Source organism: Drosophila biarmipes, chromosome 3L (assembly GCF_025231255.1).
Source record: "Drosophila biarmipes strain raj3 chromosome 3L, RU_DBia_V1.1, whole genome shotgun sequence".
In the NCBI taxonomy this organism is placed as follows: Eukaryota; Metazoa; Arthropoda; class Insecta; order Diptera; family Drosophilidae; genus Drosophila; species Drosophila biarmipes.
In genome coordinates this window covers 16549949-16572641 of record NC_066613.1, presented here as the reverse complement: position 1 = coordinate 16572641, position 22693 = coordinate 16549949, and the positions used below count along the sequence as shown (strand labels likewise).

Below are 22693 nucleotides of genomic sequence, written 5' to 3'. Positions count from 1 at the left end.
CAACTGAAGAGTTCACAGCTAGCGTTAAAGATACCAATGTGTGAAAAGTATCGGCTATTTTGCGACATGCGGGCATTGCAGCTCTTTGGCTATTTACCCAACAGAGTCGTAAAATTGATCCCAAAACTGGGTTACACATTAGCTCAAGGTAACATGGTTACAGGCGGAACTGCTTCCAGCTCATCTTATCTTGCAGTTATGATAAAATATTTCATTTACAAGATTCAATTGTCAAAAAAATATTTGGTTCATCTTCCAAGAAATAGTAATTTAATAAGTGCTCATAAAATAACCCACTTTGTCCCCTTAAAGCTTTAGGCAACATGTTGCCAGCCTTAAAGGCATTCAACTGCCTTGAAAGCCATTTCATGCCCTTCAAAACAACAAAGAACCAAAACAGCAGAATAACAAAAAATAAACAAAAGTCTCCGTTTCACTTTGGCTTCACTACCTGTTTTTCTGCGTCTATTGATTTCAGGTCCTTTTCCAAGGAGCTGGGCTGCTCATGCATTGAACACCACTCCAAATGGCAGACGAAAAGAGCCTTGTACCCTACATATTTGCAAAGGCGGAATTTCGTTAGCAGACATTTCATGCCGACAGCCATTGTAGGCAAAATGAGCGACAGATAAATCTAATTAGCAGGACTCGACTTCTTTGAACCCTGGAAAATGTGTCCTTACAGACTGAGAATAGTCATGTTGAATAAGTCTTACATACCCTCTTGATACCTCTTGCGGCATACACCAGTCATTATGAACATTAATTTCACTTATATTTCATAAAGATTACATTTCCAAGTTGGTTTCTTGAACTTGTTTAGACGAAGACTTAATCTTGATGATAACAAGATTGTTATCTAAACGGCTTTCTAGGCGGGCTTGTATGGCAATAAATTTAAATAAGGTTGTAGTACAGATTCAGAGGTATTTTTAAGGCTACTTATGTAATAAGTTGAAGAATTTTTATAGTTTGGAATCCATATCAATAACAAATGCGATGTTGGTATACTTTTAGGCACAACTGTGTTGTAGTAGATAGCCAAAATTGTGGCGCCCATGTATACCTAATACCTACTTTAAACTTCGCCTAGCTAGTATTTATTAAAACAAACGAAACGCCCCTTAGGTATGCAACGTATTTTGCAACAGTTGCTAGGTATTTAATACTCCATACATTCTTGTTAAAACCAAGGTAAAAGGAATACCTTTTTGAAATCTAGCTACAAAGTGGCATCAAATCTGTAACACAAGTCAATTTGTCCCTGACGGCATATGAACATTCTTCTCCATATCAGAGCACGTATACAAAAATGTAGGTCAGAGCTTGGGCGTCGTCTAGGGTATCACAGGGAGACGAGACCCTCATTTACCCAAAATAAGTAATTGCCCAATTTCCCCAGTGCTTTCTTCTCCAAATGAAACCAACCGAAGCATAGCAGGTAGCAATTTTCGGCAAGAAAAATTAATAAAGCCGTGATGCATTTTTTCTTAATTTTTATTTAATTTCAATATTTCTCTCTTGACATAACAATTCATTATTCCGTCTCAATCAATATTAGAGTAGACATTAAATAAACTAAGAGCTAGAGTTGGTAAAAAATCATAAGGAAATAAAACTGAACAAATCATAAAAAAATAAAAAGCAAACACAAATGCATAATAAACAACATGTCACAAAACAATTTTCGCTTTTCTTTTCTTCACTTGCCAATTCTCAGTGCTCTCTCTTAGGGAAGTATTTTAGATTACAGTGTTTTTCGCGGAGATGTTACTCCAGAGAGCTCCGGAACTCGTCCTGGACAGGCGGTCTGGAGTGCATTTACCAATAGTGCGTGGAAAACAATATCATCGAGCTCGAATTATATATAGATAACACAAGAAAGCGAACACATTAGCTGGGCTCCCTCTTCGATTTACCCTTCTTAAATGCTGGTTGGCCCTGCCTGGCAGACACTAAAAACACTTAGACTAGGTTAGGTTTCTTTTCTGATCCTTGGGAGAGGAGGGACTGGGGTTGGGATGGGATAAGCGGGATTGGGAAGGGGTTCGGGTGGTCTTCTCTCTGGTCCTTGTCTTAGTTCGTCTCGCTAGTCGCCTTGATTTCGGGTTTTGGGTCAGCCAGGATTTTCTCTGCCTCGGGTTCGACCTTTGCCTTGACCTCTTCGGAGGCGGCTGCAACGGGTTCCACCTTTTCCTTGACCTCTTCGGAGGCGGCTGGAGCGGGTTCGGCCTTTACCTTGACCTCTTCGGAGGCTGCTGGCAGGGGTTCCGCCTTCACCTTGACCTCTTCGGAGGCTGCGGGCTTGGGCTCGGCCTCGGGTTCGACCTTAACCTTGACCTCTTCCGAGGCGGCTGGAACAGGATCGACCAGGGTCTTCACCTCCTCGGAGGCCGCTGCTTCGGGCTTGACCTCGACTGGAGCCTCAGCATCGCTGGTCTCGCGTTTCTTGTGTAGTCTTCCCGGCAGATTCTGTGTGCACGAGCAGGGGCACATGCACTGATCCTTGGGCGCCGAGCCCGTCAGCACCGAGTGCAGGCTAAAGGACACACCCGGCTGGACGCCCAGCGGGAAGGGATCGATGTTCGAGTGCTGGTTGATCGAGTTCTCATCACAGTTGGCATAGTACTCCTGGGGCAGGATCACCACGGGCATGAGAGCGATTACGGCGCCCTTGGGGATCTTGTCGGGCGGATAGAAGGCCGGCTGGCCGGGGGCCTGAGGTATCACCGGCAGCTGGGTCAGTGACATGGCGTTGATTATGCTGCCGAAGTTTGCTTGTCCATTGAAGCCGGAAAATTGTTTGTTAAAGTCAACGGAGGCGGGATTGGGATAGGAGTTCGTGGTGGTGGTGGTGCTGGTGGTTGAGGTAAGGGTGCTTTTCGATGAGTGCGTCTTATCGGCGTTACAAACACAGGACTGATCGCTGATCGACACCGAGGGCACATGCAATGGGGGAGATGGACGTGGCGTTACTTTGGGTTCAACGTAAATGGGTGGCGGTCTCGTCACGGGTTTGTACGGCACAGTCACGGGTTTCTGGGGGATCACCACGGCGGGCACCTGTGGCGTGTGGTATTGGATCTGTGGCGGTGAGGTCACCACCACCTTTTCGAAGGGTCTGGGCGTCGAGGGTTCGTATCGAACGGGCGTCGGAGTCGGTTTCGGTTTCGGAGTCGGAATCGCAGTCGGGGTCTTGGTCTCGTATTTGGGAGTCGGTGGTGGCGGTGGTAGGTACGTGTGCTTTTCAATATTACCCGTTGTCACTGGCGGTGTCGAAACGCTCTTATGTGGCTTATCCTTCTCAATAGTGATAGCCGGGACCTTTGGCTTTGGCTGTTCGTACGTCGTCGTTATTTTTTGGGATGGCGGTTGTGGTTGAGGAACAGGAGCGGGAGCGGGAGCGGGAGCGGGAGCGGGAACGGGAACATAGGGTTTCGGAGTGATGGGGAAAGAAGGAGGAATATAGGTTAGTGGTGGCTTTGTCGTTACGGGCACTTTCTTAATAGCATAATCATTGTTTTGTTCGTAATTCGGCTTAAAAACTGGTTTTGGTGGTTCAATTGCAATGACTTGTGAGTAGGATGGGGGTGGCTTGGAGATTTTACCCGGTTGATCAGGTGGCAGGTAGCCGGGCGTCTCCTTGTCCGAGTAACGGGGGTCGTTGGGAGAAGGTCCTGTAAGTTCCGATTTCGCTTTTAATATCAGTTTATGGAACTTACTCTATGGGAGTCTTACCTGGTGGGCCGGGACGAGTGGGTCCGGGTGGTCCGGGACGAGTGGGGCCGGGTGGTCCGGGACGAGTAGGGCCGGGTGGGCCAGGTGGTCCGGGACGAGTGGGGCCAGGTGGGCCTGGTGGGCCGGGACGAGTGGGGCCGAGTGGGCCGGGTGGTCCGGGAGGTCCATAAGGTCCAGGACGAGTGGGTCCAGGTGGGCCTAAAATAATTATATTGAAATTATTAATCGGATAACATTTTAGATGGCATTTTTTTTGTTACTTACCGGGTGGTCCCGGAGGTCCGAAAGGTCCGGGCTTAGTGGGTCCCTTGGGTCCGGGAGGTCCTAGATGACAAGGATAAAGGTGGTTAAATCTATTATACCCTCTAAAGCGTTTCCCAAAACATACCAGGTGGTCCGGGTGGGCCGGGAGGGCCGGGAGGTCCGTTAGGTCCGTTGGGTCCCTTGGGGCCTGAAAAGCGGTTTCAAAATTATAATAAAAATGCTTTGCATCATAGATCTGGCAAGGACTGTACCGCCAGGTCCGTTGGGTCCGCCTGGGCCGCCGGGGCCTACGCCGCCGCCGTCTCCCTTGCCGCCGTTGCCGCCATTGCCGCCGTATCCGCCTTCGGGTCCAACAACATGGACATATGGGGGTGCCGGTGGTCCAGTGGGGCCTTCAACGTGAACATATTTGCCCGAATCATCGTGATAATACCGACCATCGTTAATACCTGTGGACCAAAGCCGGGATACGTGAGTACTTCCTGTTCCATATAGAACTCTTCCTTATTAACTCACCGTTATAGCGCCCGCTGTTGTCGTTATATTTACCGTTATCTAGAGGGTAGATTGTGAGATCATAGAAATAGTTCGATTAGAAACTGTGCCGTAAAAAGTGTACTTTCTACATGCTCACGATTAGCTACAGCTACTAGTAAATACAAATTAAACAGTATATTAACTACGACAATGGGTTTTCTAAAACTGGTCTACATAACATTACATAACATTGGAGTACATTCAAAAGTTACTTGCTAAACGATCTAGGCCGTCACCAAAAATAAAAAACGAATATCATAAGCAAACAAGTAGATGGGATTAGTACTCAACTATGGGTTTGGTTAGGGGATCAGGAATGCCGAGAACCGAACTATAGTAAATCATAGGTATTAATTGTTAGTTGCAGCTATAGAGTTGATTAATAGTCATTGCTCAAGCGGGTTTTTTTTCTTTTTCATGTGCCGTGTAATTATTTACAATAAATGGGTGTGTTTGTGTGGGTGTATCTGTGTGGGGTGTATCTGTGTGTGGGTGGGTGGGTGTTGAACTGAAGAATCGGTGCAAGCATGGGTGATAAAACTGTGATCGGATCTCAGCCAAATGAACATGCCGAGAAACAGAATTTGTGATCAAATTGGTGGACTTTTTTCATTTCATTCAGTAACTTTTTTGGGTGCAGTGGGGATAGAAAGTGATAGGTATATATATATAGATTGGGATTGTGCGCTCTTGGGATCGGGTGCTCTGATAGAGGATAACTAAAAATCGAAAAACGTGCCCTAGCATTGCCTGACTTATAAATGTGTGGTGTGTGTTCTTTTGGGGGGAAATTGCAAGTAAAAATATTGAAATTTGGGTGTTTCTTGGCTGAAAATAAACGAAAAGTGCTTAAAATAGTTTAAAGTTTAAGTAAGAATTATTGTAAATAGACATACGTTTAGGATTGCTATCTTACAAACTAGAAGCCTTGAAGAGAGAAATTTGAACGAACTGATCGCGCATTAGGGTATGAGGCACACTTCGCTGTTTTGTGTTGGCAATTGGGCAATACCTTGTCTGAGGCTACTTAGTAGTCCGCTCCACATCCGCAGCTCGTTCAAATTTTGCTCTCCAAGCGTAGAGAAATCGTTGGAGGGCTAACCTGGATGATATGGAACGGCCCCAGGAAAACCGGTCTGGGTCTGCGTGTAGGTGCTCGTGTAGGTTCCCTCATTGTCCGGGCGATACTGGGCACCGGCATTGATTCCGAAACCGCTTCCGGTGCGATCGCCACCACCGACGCCGCCACCGTTTCCTGTGGTATAGCGACCACCGTTTCCGGTGGTGATACGATCGCCGGCACCGACGCCGCCACCGTTTCCGGTGGAGTAACGGTCGCCTGCACCGACGCCGCCACCGTTTCCGGTGGAGTAACGGTCGCCGGAGCCGACGCCCCCACCGTTTCCGGTGGAGTAACGATCGCCGGCACCGACACCACCACCGTTTCCGGTGGAGTAACGATCGCCGGCACCGACACCGCCACCGTTTCCGGTTGTGTAACGATCACCGGAACCAATTCCAGAACCGCTGCCCGCGCCAGTGCGATCGCCATCCTTGTAGACCGGTTTTCCTGAGGCTCCTCCTCCCGCGCCGACCGGACCCAAGCCGCCGGGTGGTCCCGGAGGTCCGTTCGGTCCATTTGGTCCCTTGGGTCCATTTGGACCATTGGGGCCATTGGGTCCATTGGGACCACCTGGGCCGTTGGGTCCGAAACCGCCAGCGCCTCCAAATCCTCCATTTCCACCGAAACCGCCGCCAGAGCCGCTGCCTCCGTTGCCTCCACTTCCGCCATTGGGTCCAATCACATGCACATAGGGATTACTATCCGGCACGTACTGGCCATCATCTAAAAGGACACAAACGTTGCAGTTCCCGATCCGCAGATCCCGCTATAGCTCATTGCTCACTGTTGCTGCCCGGTAGCAGGGTGTTCACCGAATGGAAGGACGGCGCCTGATCGCCGGGGTGGCTGAGATCCGAATGACCCTTGTCCGTGCCGAAGATGCCCGTGCCCTGGGGCACCAGCGGACCGGTGGGCTTGTGGATGGGCAGACTCTTCTGGTCGGAGCCCTTGATCACAATTGAGTTGGCCGAGAACGATGGTATCGCATCGTTGCTACCGCCCTTGTTTTTGAACTGGAAAATATGTGGGACGGGTAAGAAGGGTACTCCCAGGAGGGGTTGCGGGTCATTTTCCAGAACTATATGAACTAGAATTCCGGAAATTGACCAGCAACTTCGCAGGGAACACCCCTGCAACCCTTACGTCTTCGAGGAAGAATGGCACGCCGTGTTGGGCGCCGTTCGCGAACTTTCCACATCCGATGGGGAAGTACAGCTCCTCCCACTGGAGCAGGATGCCCGGCAGCGAGGGTCCACCATCGGTCTCGTTGTACAGATGCGGCGGGAAGGTCTCCACCGGCTTCTCCGGCTCCACGGTGCGGTAGCCGTGGGCGTCGGCCACATAGTGTGTTGCCCGGAGCAGGTGGTAGGGGTCGATCAGGCCGTAGCAGCCGTAGGTGACCCCGTCGGGACCGCGGGTCTCGTGGTGGAAGTTACCGGTCTTGCCGACATCGTAGCCATACCGGTAGGCATCTTTTGGACGAAGGTGTTCGTGTCGATTTGGTTGGGTTTGTGGGTTTGGTGGGTTTTGTTTGTTTGGTTTGGAAGAGTAATGTTTTAGAGTATAACGTTTTTGTCTTGGGTGTTTGCTGAGGTTTATCTTTGCATTGTAGTGCTGTGAGGACCTGTAAATGGTGTGTTTACATAACCCTAGAAACTCGCCTAACTCTGACTGTGACCTAACATCGTCTAAAGGGCGCTGTAACTGAAAGTTTCACAAAGAGCCTATCAGATGAGGTTGGTTTTAAGAAAATGTTGGTGTTTGTTGTGTGCTGTTGTTGGTTTGGAGTTTTATTTTTTCTGGTTTTTGGTTGGAGTATTCAATTTTGAGGTGGTGAGGTAGAGTATGAGTATGCGAAGCATTTTTAAAGAGGTTTCATGTAGGACTTTTGGCCACTGAAGAACAAATGCCTACACAAAACTGAAGGAGGAGGTGTATATTGTATGTAAGAGAAGGAGAAAGTAGCATAGGATAAGAGAGAGAGAAATGGTTGATTGATTGTTGAGCGAGTATATATTTACAATTTGAGTATAGCTACGACGCATACTACGAGTTCTACTGGGTGAGTTTAGTAAAGCTGCTACGGAGGTATATATAATGGAATATATAGAGGGGCACTACAATTGGTTGTTGTTTCGATTTGGGGGTGTATATTATTAATGTGAGTCGGTTGAACTAACAGGGGGGGTGGAAGGGGTGGTAATACAAGTACTTACGACTAAGGTACTACTAACAACTACGATAACAATTGGTTGGTCAATTTAACTACTTATGCGGTATATAAATAACAAAAACAAGGACTAACTAACTGCATGGATGGGTCATATCAAAAATGGATGGGCAGTACAAGATTCAACTGATTTTTACATAGTTAATGGATTGGGATCGTTCTAGTTTTACTTTTTGGATGTTTTTTTTTTTTTTTTGGTTGAGTGGATTAAGCGGCTTAGATAGACACGGATAGTAAAATTGCTAAACGGGTTCACTTACTTGTGTCAATGTTTGACGAATAGTACTGACGGTTCGTTGTCTTTTGGTCGTTTATATCGAGAATAAGACGACGGTTCTGTTCGTCGAACTTTGCAGAGTAGACGCATTGCACCAAGATGCAAGCGACGGCCTGAAAAATAGCAAGAAAACAAACGAGGGCGGGTGATTAATGAAGCTGTCTAGCGGAAAACCCAGAGAATTACATCTGTCGAAAGATATTTGTCACATTCAAGGCACGCCCCCATACACTGGGCCACAATAGTATCTATAAGATTTAAGTTTTTTCGCTGGCCTGGCCGAATTTGCATACTTCATGCGGAGATGAGTCAATGTGTGAGCTCGTTTTTGGTTATTTGTATCTCCAGCGGCCATTTAGATCCGGTTCGATTCGAGACCAAAGCGAAAAGTGAACACAAAATAAAACCGTTCACCGATTTTGGCTGGCAAAATGTCAAAGGCATAATAATCAAATCACAACGCATTCTTGGCTCACTCGTCAAGTGTTGACGAACTGGATTTTCGCTTTTTTGTAGAACATGCTAATTTCCCAAGATTTGTCACAGCCAAAGGCGTCTTCAGACGACTGAAAAACTAGTTGCCTTCCACTGACAGTAATGGACAATTAGCTTAGTTCTAAATGCACTGGCTGGCATTCCGAGTGGCAGCCGCAAATCGATTACCATGCGGCATCAGGTTTCAGCTCTCAACTGTCCCACATAATCGTTGGATCATCTTTTTTTCGAGCCCGAAGATCTCTGCCTGAATATCGGAGATTACGAAATTGTTTCGTTCACCCGATTTGCATAAATTGCCCATAGAATTAACGAAATCAAGTTCCGGCATTGCCACGACTTCCTTATATAAACGAGTTCTTTTTCCTAATGTAGAATTCATTAATCGAGTCATAATTCTCAAATATGTCGCTAAGTTCGTGGCCAAAAAGAAAAAATCAGGTGCGGAAAATGACCTTCGCCTTATGCTAAGCGATCTATTCGGTTTTCAACTTGATAGATTCGATCATAGCCAAATTGAGCCGCCATCGCTTGGGCGAGGGTGTGTTTGCCTTAAGGTTAAAGAGGGACTGCAGTAATTAAAGGCGAAACAATGGCATTTTATGGTTAACACCCGCCATAGATTCCATCTATCAATGGCTGCGATAAGGTCAATAATTTCGAGTCTTTGTGGGTGCAAACAAAGTAGAAACCAAACCATGTGAAGGAAACCGAAAAAGAAAAATAAAATGCGGCGACAAAGCAAATGAATTTCTCATAAAACAAATTTATTTGCCTATCGCGGCCATCAAACGGTTCGAGACTGAGATTCAGATTCCAAGGGGCGCAAACGCACAAAAAATATGAAATCTCATTAATGCAAATCGGTGGCTCGACGGATAACTGTCTTTTGATTGGCATATCTTCAAGTTTAAATTGTTGCCAAATCGCCTGCTCCAAAATCTCCGCCGCTGATCAATAATACAGAAATTATGGACACCGAAATTTCGGAGTTCATAAAAAATACATTTTTGTTTTAATTTATTATGCCATGATATCTAGCAGCTGCTGACAACAGAGGTCGTTTCCATCTCACCCACATAGCCGAAGCCTGGGGCCAAGTTTTCCATAAATAAGAAATTATTTTTTCCCTTTTTCCTCCTTTTTTCCTCTTTTTTCTGGAATGCCACATTGCGTGCCGGCTATGGAAAAACTGGTGGTTAAATATTACAAAAGTTTTTCATTATATTCGGTCCTTATCGATTTTCAACTTATTATGGAAGTTGATTACGTTGGCAAGTTGGCCATTCACCCATGGGAAACTAACATATTGACTAAGTTTTTCCTTTAGTTAAAGTCAAGGAAAACTGTTTTCGTTGACAAGACGGAAAAAGTGATGGATTGATTGACGTGGCTTGCTTTGGGCCGGCAAAGTTGTCCATAATGTAAGTGGATAAAGAACTTCGGTTGAATGAAAGTCATATGTCCAACTAAGTGGATCAGATGTGGCTGGAATTAAAGTCATATATCTATCTTAAAGATTGACCAATTGCTCTGATACAAAACCGCTTAAACTTTACCCTTATATCGCATTTGGGCTGGTCAAAAATCTGACAAATTCATTTGTTACTGGTAATTAGGCTCTCGAATTGAGTGAAGGGGCAGCCAAGCCCGCTTTTCAGCTGCCGATCGCTGCACAAAGCCGCACATCAATTGCCAATCAATTAAACTCTGAAAACACCAACGAATGTGGGCCAAAATTTATGTATACAGCCGTCGTGTCGATCATAAAAGAAGTGCGAAGAGGCGAGTTTCGAGTTGCGAATGCAGTAAATCAATTCCAAGTCGCATAGATCATGCTTAGAAAAAAAAAAATAAAAACCGAGTGGCAACTGACGTTGTGACCCAAAAAACGCATATACCATATAGCAACGCCTTGAGAACCCAAGCGTTCTATGGGTAGCACCCGTATGCACAATGAGCCAATGAATTTTCAAGTTTGCATAACTCAGCGTCGACAATTTTTATTTTATTAATCGACTTCTTCGCACGCACAAGTCGCTGGTTGCTGTTGTTGTTAACATGATTTCGTGTATAGTACATCATCATCAGGCCGATCATCATGATCGCCACGATCATCGTCATCCGAAATGTAACCGGTTTAGTCATCCTCACACTTTTCGCTGAAGTATCTTGACTGCTTTTGCCCTTTGGCGCTTGGAGCGAAACTTTTTTTCGTCCAAGTATTTATACTTTTCAAGGTCGATCTTTTGCCGGCGGCCCATGAATTGAACATGAAAATCTGTAGTTTATGTTTTCGGTTTTTATAAACTCAAAAATTCGAATCAAAATGCAACTGACTGCGGCACTGCGACCTTAATCGATGACATCTTTCTCGTTTTTTGGGATGCAGTTTTGGGTCTGCAGGGAATTGTGAAATTTCTCTTCCACGAAAACATTGTTGGGGGTATTTCAAAATTTCAAAATGTCTGTTTCAACACACGCGTAAACTCCCCGCCAAACATTTGCATAGAGGAGGAGATAAGAAAGATGGCCATAAAAACGGCCTAACAAACCCTCATAACGAGCCTACCTGGCCGCAATCAAAATACACATTCCCCCCGGTAACAAAAGAGTTATTAGAACCTGGACAAGTCAAGATCGATTTTGATGCGAACGATAATGTTTCGGGGGAACGGGTAAAACCAGCTGTGGGCGATGGCCTTTTGCGGTTCGGATTTTCCAGTTAATCCAGACTCGCATTTAATTAGCGCCGCCTCTAGAATTCTTTTTGGGAGCAGAAAAGTGCTAATGAGTTTCGGTCTTCACCGATGGATGGACAAATGAAATTAGCCAGGTTGATCTGAGACAAAGCTGGGAATTTGTCCACTCAAATGTATCTCATTAACTGGCGGGGCTGTCAGTGAACTTCCACTGGACTTGTTCTGATTTATTAAAGCAATTAAAAAATAAACCGTTGGGCCTGGCACACTCGAACTCCCAAACATCCCGAATGACATCATGTGGCTTAAAAAAACTTTTACTTTCAACTTTTGGCATTTTGGCGGGCAGCCTAATAAATACTTTTTGTATAACGTTTTCGTTTTTACTTAAACCGAAACCGAAGACTTCCTCTATCATCGCCTCCATACAAGGTATATTGCTATAGCTGCCGCCTTTGGCGATTGTCTCTGCTAATCGCCGACTGGCGATCAAGACCTAATTTGCATTTCTAGATTTTGTGTTTTAGATACACACACATCCCTCTCCCCCTCTGTATGGATTCCGTATTAAAATTGGCCATAGACATATGCCAACAAAGGAGGTCCATAAATTAAGGGGAGACACAAAAACAGACCTTTTGGGCCTTTAAATATCGAAAGTCACCAGGGGAGCTGGGGAAATAGTAAAGCTGATGAGCCATAAAAGTGAATGGGAGTGGATAGAGGTCCCTGAACCCTTACGTAAGGTGGTTCTGGGTAGAATTTCGCCTGTCCCTAAGTTAAAGTTCATTAACTGGTGTTTTCCTTTGGCCCTGGCAGGCTTGGCTTACTAACTTTTTACTTTTATTATTTTTAAACCCTAAAATCACCCCATTTCCCTACCAAATTTACCTGTTCTATTTATTTATTTTTTGTAACTGTAAAGTTTTAACTATTCATTTGACACGCTTAACGCTCTATTTTACTACCAAATAAATAGGTAATTTATTTCAATTGCCTATGAGCTAGAAGCCAACTGTTTGTCATGCCAAACTCGACTTTTGCTACTCCATTTTATGACTCAACTTGCCTACCAAGCGATTAAATCTCCTCGTATTGCAGTACTCCAAGAAGCGGGGAAGAAAATTCCGCGGACTCTTTAAAATTCCGCACAAACAGGGTTGAGAACAAATTTATAATAAAAAGTACTGTGGACCGGGGCCGAGATGAGATGCCCTGTCAACGCAGTGCCGTTGGGCATTAACAATATTTTTCGCCCCCCAATCTCTTTTTCCCTCCTTTTGGGCCTTTGCTGGCTCTGTTTGTTTGCCCAGTACGTGTCTGGCTGAAATATCTTGGCCCAAAACAGAGGCTTAAGCCGCAGGCCACGGTAATAAATTCCGAAAACCCAAAAGCTTAACCCCAAAAGACCCGCGGGGATGGGGTCGTCTTGGCAGGTGACAGAGCGCCAGACTGAAACCATTTTTTCTATCCCAAATCGAGATAGTATCGCAGCTCACTTAGAGCATCATTACGGCACCTCTGGGGGATTTCGGCTGCTCATAAAACCGCAAATCGCAATAAAAAATGGGAAGCAGTCACAAGCTTGAAAAACAATTAACAACTTTGGCTGAGTATTATCTAAGAATGTTTTGGCCATAATCGAATTAGCACTCTTGAGGGTCTTTCCTAACGAAGCGAGTCCTTGACTCACGATTCAATTTAACTCTCAACTTTCGCACATATGATAGGTGGCAAAAAACGTGACAAATGACACCAAAATCGAATTTGCATAATGCAGACAATAACAGAGTTGGCAATAATTAAAATTTAACTCTCTCCCGCTCGAAATCTTAGTTAAATACCCCTTCGGATATTTGTTATTTTTGGTAAACAACGTTTTTCCCTGCTGCCACATTTTTGTACGTTGACTCGTCTTCTAATATCGATTCGATTTCAAATGACAACAATAAAAGCCAGTAGAGTGAGTGGCTCGAAAAAAATTCCAGTCAAATAAAAAACTGGGCAGCACTCTTGCTTTTGCGTTGTGCGGTAAGACAAACAGAGTGTAGATGCCTTTGCATCCATTGGGTAGTTACGAAATTGCCGGTATTTGTATTTGTTTGCCCAGAAAAATGCCGGTTGCCACTATTATTATTATTATTACCCAGCGCTCAGCCTGCTGAGTTGCCTCGCGCCCATACTTTGGCAAACAAACCGAACGAAATGGTTATAATTTGACCCGGACTTGTTAACGCTCGTTAGGCGAGGAATTCCGTCTTGAATACTGGCTATGAGCTCTAAAAATATTCTACATGCAGTTTTTTCAGCCCAAAGCCTTCAAACTTGGCAGCAGACGCTTCTTTTCTCACGTATTTGTTTGTGTATCATGTTTGACAATATTTTTAGCCAGGTGCTAAACGTTATTACAAAATAAGAAATTAAATAACATTTAAATTGGCAGCCGGAGGCCAGCTGAAGAAATCAATTTTTATGATGCTATCTGAATACAAAACATCTATTTCAAATGCCTCGAATGTGGCCAATACAACTTTAACGATCTATGAGCTCTGGCCGACAAAGATGTTATTTTAATAATCTGTTCTTTTATGAGAACAGATTTTTAATAATACTTTAAACTTACCATGCAAAGAGCTGCACGCGTCATTTTGCAACGAGTTTTACGTTTTATTTGACACAAGCGACGCCAGTAAATATTTAGGTATTTTGAATTTTTCAATGGAATAAACTCAGTTATCCCTTTTCCAATCTTGAAAAAGAAGAAAATGTTTGATTTAGTCGTATTTCACAGAGTTGCACACTATTGAGAGCGGAATTTAGCAGATATTCCGTCTGGTTTATCCTTGCAATTAGTACAGTTCGCTTGGGCTGGCTTTGAAAGCCATGGATCACAAGTTTTGGGTTGGTATTGTTTAAGTATTTACTTTTAGGAGCCTAAACTAGAGCTCATACCGTGTGGACCGATGTGGACGAACTGAAGATGAACGCATCGGGTCTTAGCCATATAAACAGAGGCAGACGCGAGGCAAAAAGGCAAAAATAAAAAGCGCTCGACACAAAAAGACTAAAAATCGTACTTGAGAGCAGCTCCTAACCAACACAGAGACCTGGCCCAAAGTGCGTGCGAGTGTGTGAGCGGAACGAGTTTGCTTTTTTTCGCCGGATTCGTTAATTTATTTGGCCAAGCGCCGGAGAGATGAGCTCGAACTAAGCCACCTCGGAGCCCCGGTCGTATACGTGATATATTGATCACTCTCTTCGAAGCGATTCGATTTTTTCCAATTCTCTCGCTCGGAAATCTCTAGGATCCTCTGCTTGCGTGTCCGAAGAATTTAAGTTCACTTTCAGGTTCTCGGGGGTTCATTAATATTTAATTTTTTCATTCGCTTTTATGTTTTATTGTCTCGCGTTTTTGTTTGTTCAAAGAACGCTTTTGTCTTTAATTGAAAATTCGAGTTTTTCGTGTTTATTTTGATTTAATTTTATCGCTAAGCGAAGAGTGATATTTTAGCTATACCTACTAGTAGATAGAATGTTGTTTCTCCTCTGGCTCCCGCCGTTGAGGTTTCAGATTTTGCCAAAAGTTATTTAGATGGTTTATTGATTTAATTAAAGCTCTGCGAAAATAAACGAGGCGAGTTTGACGCACGATTTCCGTATATACTCATTTTTCTTCCTGTGTATGCAAGGGGCATAATTAAAATACCTTTGCAGCCATTGATCAACGATCGCAAATGAGCCTGAATATAGATAGCTAGATATTTCTAAATCTTGAAATGAACTCACACAGTAGCCAAGAAATTAATCTCTGAGATCACGAACCCAATGTCGGATAGGATTACCAATCCATTTGCCATAATTCAGACACCTTTTCATTTAGTTGCGAAACGCTTCCGTTTGATGATCCGCTTAGTCAGAATGTTTCTTAATTTTTTGCATTTATTTTATAAAGAGTTGCTGACATTTAAGGCAAATTTTTGCGGATTAAACGCTGGACAGCCAGAAAGGGGGAAACAATTTCAGCTAAATGCGAAAACTTAGCTTGCTCTTGAATGCAGCAATTGACACAGAAAATAATCAGCTTCTTCGCTCTTGGACATTAAACAGGATGAATTTAATGACAATGCTTAAGTCAAGGCCAAAGCCCACAGACTGAAGACAATGTACAAGTATAATCGACTATAAAAACAAAAATAAGTAAGGAAAGTGGAAGTAAACCTATAATGACCGAAATATAAATACTCTCAGATATTTAATAAAAGTACCAGAATCAATTTAAAAATAAGTAACTCCAGCAATTTTGTTATTTAACATAATTTTCTATCATCATATTTAATACTCAGATTAAACCCTAATTTTAATATACCCTCCCTTAAAACAGGGTACTTAAATGAAATCGAAGATTGGCCCAGCATGCGACCATCCAACGCAGCTGGTGGCTTTTTTTTGTAAAATATGTCTACGTGGGCTTGGTGAAAAATTAAAATTATAAATTTTAAACAACATGCCAGCGGCAATTTTAAGCAAGGATGCATAATAAAACTTAATTCCCTCGAATCGCTGAAAAAGAGGCAAATACTTAAACGCATTCTCAAAATTCCTTTTACATTACCGGCAAAAAATGATAACCTTGACATCGCTTAGTAATCGGAGTATATCTATATCCTCCCAAGCCTTCGACATTCTCAAAGCATTTTTAAATTTGTTGTCATATTTTTGGCAGCTTTAAGTTGACCGAAAAAAAAGGAAAAACAAAATGAATCAGATTAAACTCGGGGGCTTTTGTTTTGCTTTAATTTTATTTATGTAAATGCATTTTTGGCAGAGTTTCATTGACAGTAAAATTATTAAACATAATTTCGAGACAAGTCGAGAAACAGCAAGTCGGCAAAGGCAATTTAAAGGCAGTGAAAAGGCACAAAGAAATTTTACATATTTAAATTGGGTTTAATCCAAACTTGAGCTCTGTGGAATTAAAATAAAAATATATATATACCAATTTTTTGCGAACTTTTGGCCCACGCGAAATTTATTTTTTATGACCACAACGAGTCACACAATACATGAGTTTCTTTTTTTTTATTTGGAAACGACCTTTGAGAGAACAAAACCCCAAACGAAAAACTTTTAGCTATCATCAGTCGCAAAACAAGTTAAATTTTTGTTAATCGAATTCATAAGCCGGCGAAACTATCAAGAAATCAAAATTATAAATAGAAATATACGTTTTTAACAAGCTCAAGTCAAGTTCGATATGAAAAAAGCCACAAGAAATGAGCAACTCTGAGCCAAGATCGATTTTTCATGGGAATAAAAGAATCCGAGGCGAGTGAGCCAGGCAATTGGCCAACATTTTTGTGGTAGACAGAACGATGTACGCCAAATTTAGAAAGCCTACGAAAAACACAAGCCAATTTGTTGCAGCCCCACTGACAAAATACCAAAAGTCAACGCCTCTGACTCAAGTCGATGAGATGATACGTCGAGATGGGGAATCGTTACCATAAATCGTTCAGCTGAACGGCTGTGCTCCACAGCCAATGAGTCATGGGTGTGCAGGGCAAGTCCCTTGATCCCTGGCCATGTTGCATGTTGCATTCGATGATGAGGACGACCTTCACATCTCCCAAACCCCAGCCATTGCCAACAGCTGCTTCCTTCTTCACGATGCCGCACGCATCGATGCTTATGTAACCGAAGTTGAATGACTCTTGCCCAGTTGCCCTTGTGCCAAGTCGGACCCAAAAATAAATCAGCTATGCAATCCTGATCTCCCCTTCTCGATGGTTCTGCTCTGGACTTTAATTTTTTCGATTAAAAGCGAAAAGAACGCCCCTGTAATCCTTTAATGTCAGCCTGCCGTTGAAAGGAGCAGTTTGTTTCAGGGCAGCCCAAAGTGAAAGGCAAAACGTACTCACGGATGCGTCAGAGATGCAAAGGCGCAGATACATTTACATCCGCTTGCAATTTTCGCACAGTTTAATGGCAGCTGGGAATTTAGCTGAGAGACTTCAGAATCATTTTGTAATTATTTCTTTAAATCCCTTTTGGAATTTCTCAAGAGTAGTCACTCTTTAAATATATTTAGGCAGTGTCGAGTCACACCGCTTATTTCGGCTTGAGTTTCTGGTAGTTTCTTGTTTCTAGACGAACCAATTTCGTATGATGTCATCCAAGGCGTTTCATTAAAAATGCATTAGTCAAATTTGTAATAATCAAAAGAATAGCAGGCCTATGATGTGATATTTAACAAATCACAGGAGCGGATTCAAAAGATCAAATATTTATTTATAAAATTTATAAAATACCAAAAAATGTTTAACTAAGAAATAAATCACTTAAATAATGAGATACAAAAATCGAATTCATTAACCTTTGATTAAAAGATAAGTTTTATTATGGTTTCTAAACCTTAGGATTAAAAAATGTTAGCCCTTTTTTCTACATTTATTATAAATGTCTGTTCTGGAAATCCTTTATTTTCCAGTTAATTAATTAAAACCCCAATGACCTGAAAAAATATTAAACCAACATTTTTATGTGTTTAATTTATTTCTATTTTATTTATTTATTATGGTACAGAGGAATTCATAAAAATAGCTCCCAAACGCACCTGAATCTTGAATCCGCCCCTGTTCGCAGCTCTGGTCATCGCACAATACGTGAGAAATTCACGAGAGTGAAAAAGAATTCGCGGCCAATTAAAATTTGAAATAATGCCAAGACAAATGACGACCGGGACGGCTGGAGTGACGGCTCGCAATTGTCTTAGGCATTTGGCCAGAAACCTAATCCGTTTGGCCATCTTATCAATGATATCAGACACCAAGAACTTGTTTGGCCAAGGTAGAGGTTGTAGTAGCAGCTGGTAACATATAAACAAATCATTTGCATACAAAATTGTGGCCGAGCACCGACAGAACATTAAATGCTCATGTATGGGGTAGTTAATTTGCGGATGGGGGGATCGCTTCTTCAGAGGGTGGAGCACCTCGCAAGGTCGAACACGGCCGGACAAAACTGCAAACAAATTTCCTTCACCTTGTTGCAATCAATCAATAGACTTTGTCTCGCTGACTGTCAACACCAAGCGAAATTCCACTGCCTCCGCGGATGGAATTTCGTTTCATACTTCCGTTTCGAGTGCCCCGAAAAACACTAGAGATACACTTTGACCACCTCTTATGGGGACTTATGTTTTGAGACAATATTTGCCTAAGCCGGGCATTAAAACTATAAATATTTATTAATTTATAAGCGAGGCATTTGCTTGAGTTATGACACCAAATTAAGCTCACACGAATTAAGCCGCAATTTTAAGTGGTCAAGATCCAGGAAAAAAACCCAAGATGAAACTACTGGATCATAAAAAGCTAGAAGATTGTATACTGAAGTAAGGCAAGAGGATTCCTCTGTTAAGATCCCAACATAAAAATAGTCAAACCTCTTAAAACACCTTTCAAACGCCTCACCTGCTAGATGGGGTATCTCAGGTGATTTATCGAAATATAATGCGTTGCTCACATATTTCTGTTTCTGGCCAGGAAATACAAGAGCCAAATAGCTTAAAAAAGGAACTAAAGGTAAACTAAAAACCAGCAAACTAAAATAAAAACTGTGGCATTGAGGCTTCGCACAAATAAAAGCAATGATTAATTTTAACTAGAGAAGCGTTCAAATTAAGCCCAAAAAGCAAATATATATTTAACCCCGCTCAGGTGTCACATTTGGATATTAATGGGGGGCAACAACGGCAAACATTTTACGATCTATTTCGAGGAGGAAAAACGCAAATTAGCATGGAAATAATTCAATTAGGTAACTTTGGTCCATTCTCAGGCTTGCCATTAGCACACAAAGCTTACTTTAAATCAGATCGTAAAAAAATCTTGCAAAATATCAAAATCAAGTCCGAATCAAAGTCAAAACCAATCGAGAACAGGCGCAAACAACTGAACTTTTACGATGGGCGGACTACAAAACCACATTCTCTATTCTTATTTGTTGATTTTAATCGAAGTTCGTTTGGTAGCTGGTTTTATTTGCCAAATTTTCGATTTGATTCGATGCGGCCGAAATGTGTGCGCATAAATTAGAATCTGAAATTTTAGTTTAGTTTCAAGAGCCCGAACTTGTGTTAATAGGACTTTTCTTTCATATCTGAGACCAGTTTCTTATCTGAAAGTGTTATGAAGTGTTTTTTACATAAAACTTATGGCATTGTCTCCGGTTTTTTGTGTGGACCCCCAGTGCCATCTCCCCGGGTTAAGAAGCATATCTAATGATCTGTGGCCGGGCATCAGCACTATTTCGCTGACGCAAGGGTGGCGTGTCCGGATTGGCCACTTGTGGATATGTGGGGCTGGGTCATTTGAATGATAATAGCTCTCCGGCCGGCAGAATTATGGGCAGGCCGAGGATACTGGTTATGCTGTGATATAATATTCTATAATAACTAAGCATCGTGTTAGGCTAAAAGCCACCAAACTGTCTCAGACGCCCTGCCACGTTCGTCTATTTTGGGTGACTGTGTGAAGTTCAAGGAACTTGCTGACGCACCCCTCGCACACTCAATCCATAGGTGGTGCCGAAAAAGGGGCGAATCTCTTGCCTCGCGGGTGGTCTATAAGGCGGCGATGACTTATTCCTAAGATGCCATTTCACCTGACAAGCGGAGAATTGATTTGGACATACGTTACGTGTCAGTATCTTAAGAAAAACACATTTTTCACAAATGCTAATCTGCCTAAAAATGCTTTTACTTTCCACGAAGGTGGCTACGGCAAGCGAAAGAAAGAAGCGATTATAATTCTCGGTTTCAAGAGAAAGACTTTTACTTTCGTTTTGTTGAGAACTTTCGTTAGATTCCCTCACCAAGATGTTTGCCACCTCATTAATCATTGGGGGTTTTTTTCAACCAAGCAGTTAATTCCATATAAATACGAGTTATTTTATTTTATCTTTCCGCTTTCGTTTTGCCTCAAAGAACGCCTTTTTAGACAAACCAGACAATCGGATTCATTCAACTCCATAAAGAAATGTTCCAACTTTTCGATTGCATATTCATGATGCAAACTTGCTTTTTTCGCATGCTATCCCAAGTCGTATGGAACTTTTATAAGCACGGCAATCTCGTTTGTTCCCGAAACAAGAATTCAAATAAATTCCCCATTAATTAACCACGTAGGCAGAACTCACAGGCCAGCAAACAAACCCATCAAGACTCAACACACAGTCCTTTTCCTTGAGCTTTTTAAAAACATAAACATTTAAGATCGGCATGCCATATAGAAAAGCTTTTAAAATTGATGAACACCATTTGGCTGGACAAGTTAATCCAGCAGCAGTCGTTTTAAATATTCTAGAGCCATTTGTGTAAAGTGCCATCAAAGCTGTTCTATTTTGAAAATAAAATAAAATCGGCATGTCCAAAAAGTCTTAATGAGCCCAGACTAAACCCGACCTTCACGGACTCAATCAATATTTATTGATGACCAGCAGCAGCAGCAGCAGCAGCAGCACCTAACTAAACCTCAAAAAGAGTGGTTTTGAGGAAAGTTTGCGTGTGGCAAATAGTAATCAATCTAATGGCTTTGCTTATTTATTATAAACAGTTTATTTTTGAGACTTTTGCGTAATCGCAGGCCCAAACTCTCAGTTTCGATTCGAAGTTTTCTTATCCGCCGCCAGCTCATGAAAATAGATAAACACCTCCGACAACTTTTAATTTCAATGTGTCTGAGCGTTCATTGACGCTCGATTTGATTGAAAATATTATGCAAAATGCTTCTTTGTGGCCAAAGCGATGCCAATTAATCTCCGGCCAGCGCCCAAGAACAGGTATATTGCCTTTTGTTAATGAAGCCTCGTCGCGGGCTCGAAACTAACTCCGGATTCTGGTTCTCCTCGTCGTGTTCTACTGTAGTATGTCGTGAAGGCAGCATTTTATGCAAATGGAAAATCTTGAAACCTCTTTAAACAAATTAACCAAATATTTATACTTCTTATCTTTCGATTCTTCTCCTCTTTTTTTTTGGATAAAATGTATTAAATTAGTATATTAATTTTAATTTATTTGCGATGAATACATGTATAAATTAGTGAAAACATATACTTTTGGCCACACTATAAATTATAAATAATTATTATTTGTGGTCCGCGCTCAATTCCCATGAACACTTCATAATTACCCTGTCTCTTAAATCACTTGCAATCAGCGAACTGCTCCCAAAGGGGATTTCGGAGCTGTCAGTCAATCAAATTGCGAATGCAAGGCACAGAACCCTGAGCAAGAGATCCGTGCGGCGAAAACTCGACAATTTTCACACACAGTCGCTTCGGTTTAAGCCGTGTTATTTCAAAAGTTCTTAATCCGTTCCGTGTAACAAGCAAAGTAATCGGCTTACTAGTCGTTCTAACGGCAAGTGAGGTCACCAAGAGTCGCCAAAAGTGGTTCCTCACTCTCGATATGGTGGGCATCATGAAATCCGTAAATAAATTTGCGTTTAGCACATATTTCGGTGCAGTTTTCTCAGCCAAGGCCATTTCAACTTGGTATTGAGTCATGGGGGGCATCACGGGGCATCCGGTTTGAGTCGACTTCGTTTTGCGCTAATCAGATCTATAGCGAATGCGCTCGCTAATCCATCCATCAATCCGAACTATCTTCGGACGGATTTCGCGCTTCAGCAAGTCCTCACAGTCACAATCGCTTAAAAGATCCATTTTTCTTTCCGTCTCTTCCCTGAGTGCCATTGCCGAAGGCGGATCCCAAAAATCGTGGGTGGGGTTTTTCTGATCGATATTTCTCACCACCTGCACACTAATTATGCCTTTATAAGCCAGACAAATTAATATATTTCATTTTGTTATGGTTGGGGCTTAAAAGACTTTTTAAGTGCCCCAGTGACTCAAATCAGATATTGCTGACAAAGTGATCTAATAGTTTGTGGGTTTTTGAAACGTTTGAAAGGCCCTAAGTCTGTGCAGATTAACTATCTTTAAATGCACCATTAATCAAGTGCGTCGTAAACCTAAGACATTTGAAAGTCACCTTTGTCGAAGATCGATGATTCAGTTTGATTCGATATTCATCTCATTTTATTTTTGGTTTACCCCACAACCAAAACTATTTGTTATTGATAAATTCCTCAGATGACACACTGTTCTGAAAATGTTTTGTAGCGCTTGGCAAAGATCGGGTATTTTTGTAGTTCAGTTGATTTAAATAACTTTTGTTTAGAAAAAAATCTGATTCTCAAAATTTATGCTAGACTTTCGTTTCCTGGATTCCTAAAAACCCACTTAAATCGTGATAAATATAACAC

At 42.4% G+C, this 22693-nt stretch overlaps 1 protein-coding gene across 1 annotated transcript; it reads right to left on the bottom strand.

Annotated features, from left to right (window-relative positions):
- Positions 1 to 1490: 1490 nt before the first annotated feature.
- Positions 1491 to 14353, bottom strand: LOC108034479 (collagen alpha-1(V) chain). Its single transcript, XM_044095184.2, is given in 11 exon segments — positions 1491 to 3677; positions 3739 to 4062; positions 4127 to 4189; positions 4254 to 4451; positions 4519 to 4557; positions 5642 to 6385; positions 6447 to 6675; positions 6806 to 7134; positions 8153 to 8282; positions 13990 to 14115; positions 14319 to 14353. Coding segments are annotated over 10 exon segments (3681 nt in total). The 5' UTR covers positions 14014 to 14115; positions 14319 to 14353; the 3' UTR covers positions 1491 to 2076.
- Positions 14354 to 22693: the final 8340 nt, after the last annotated feature.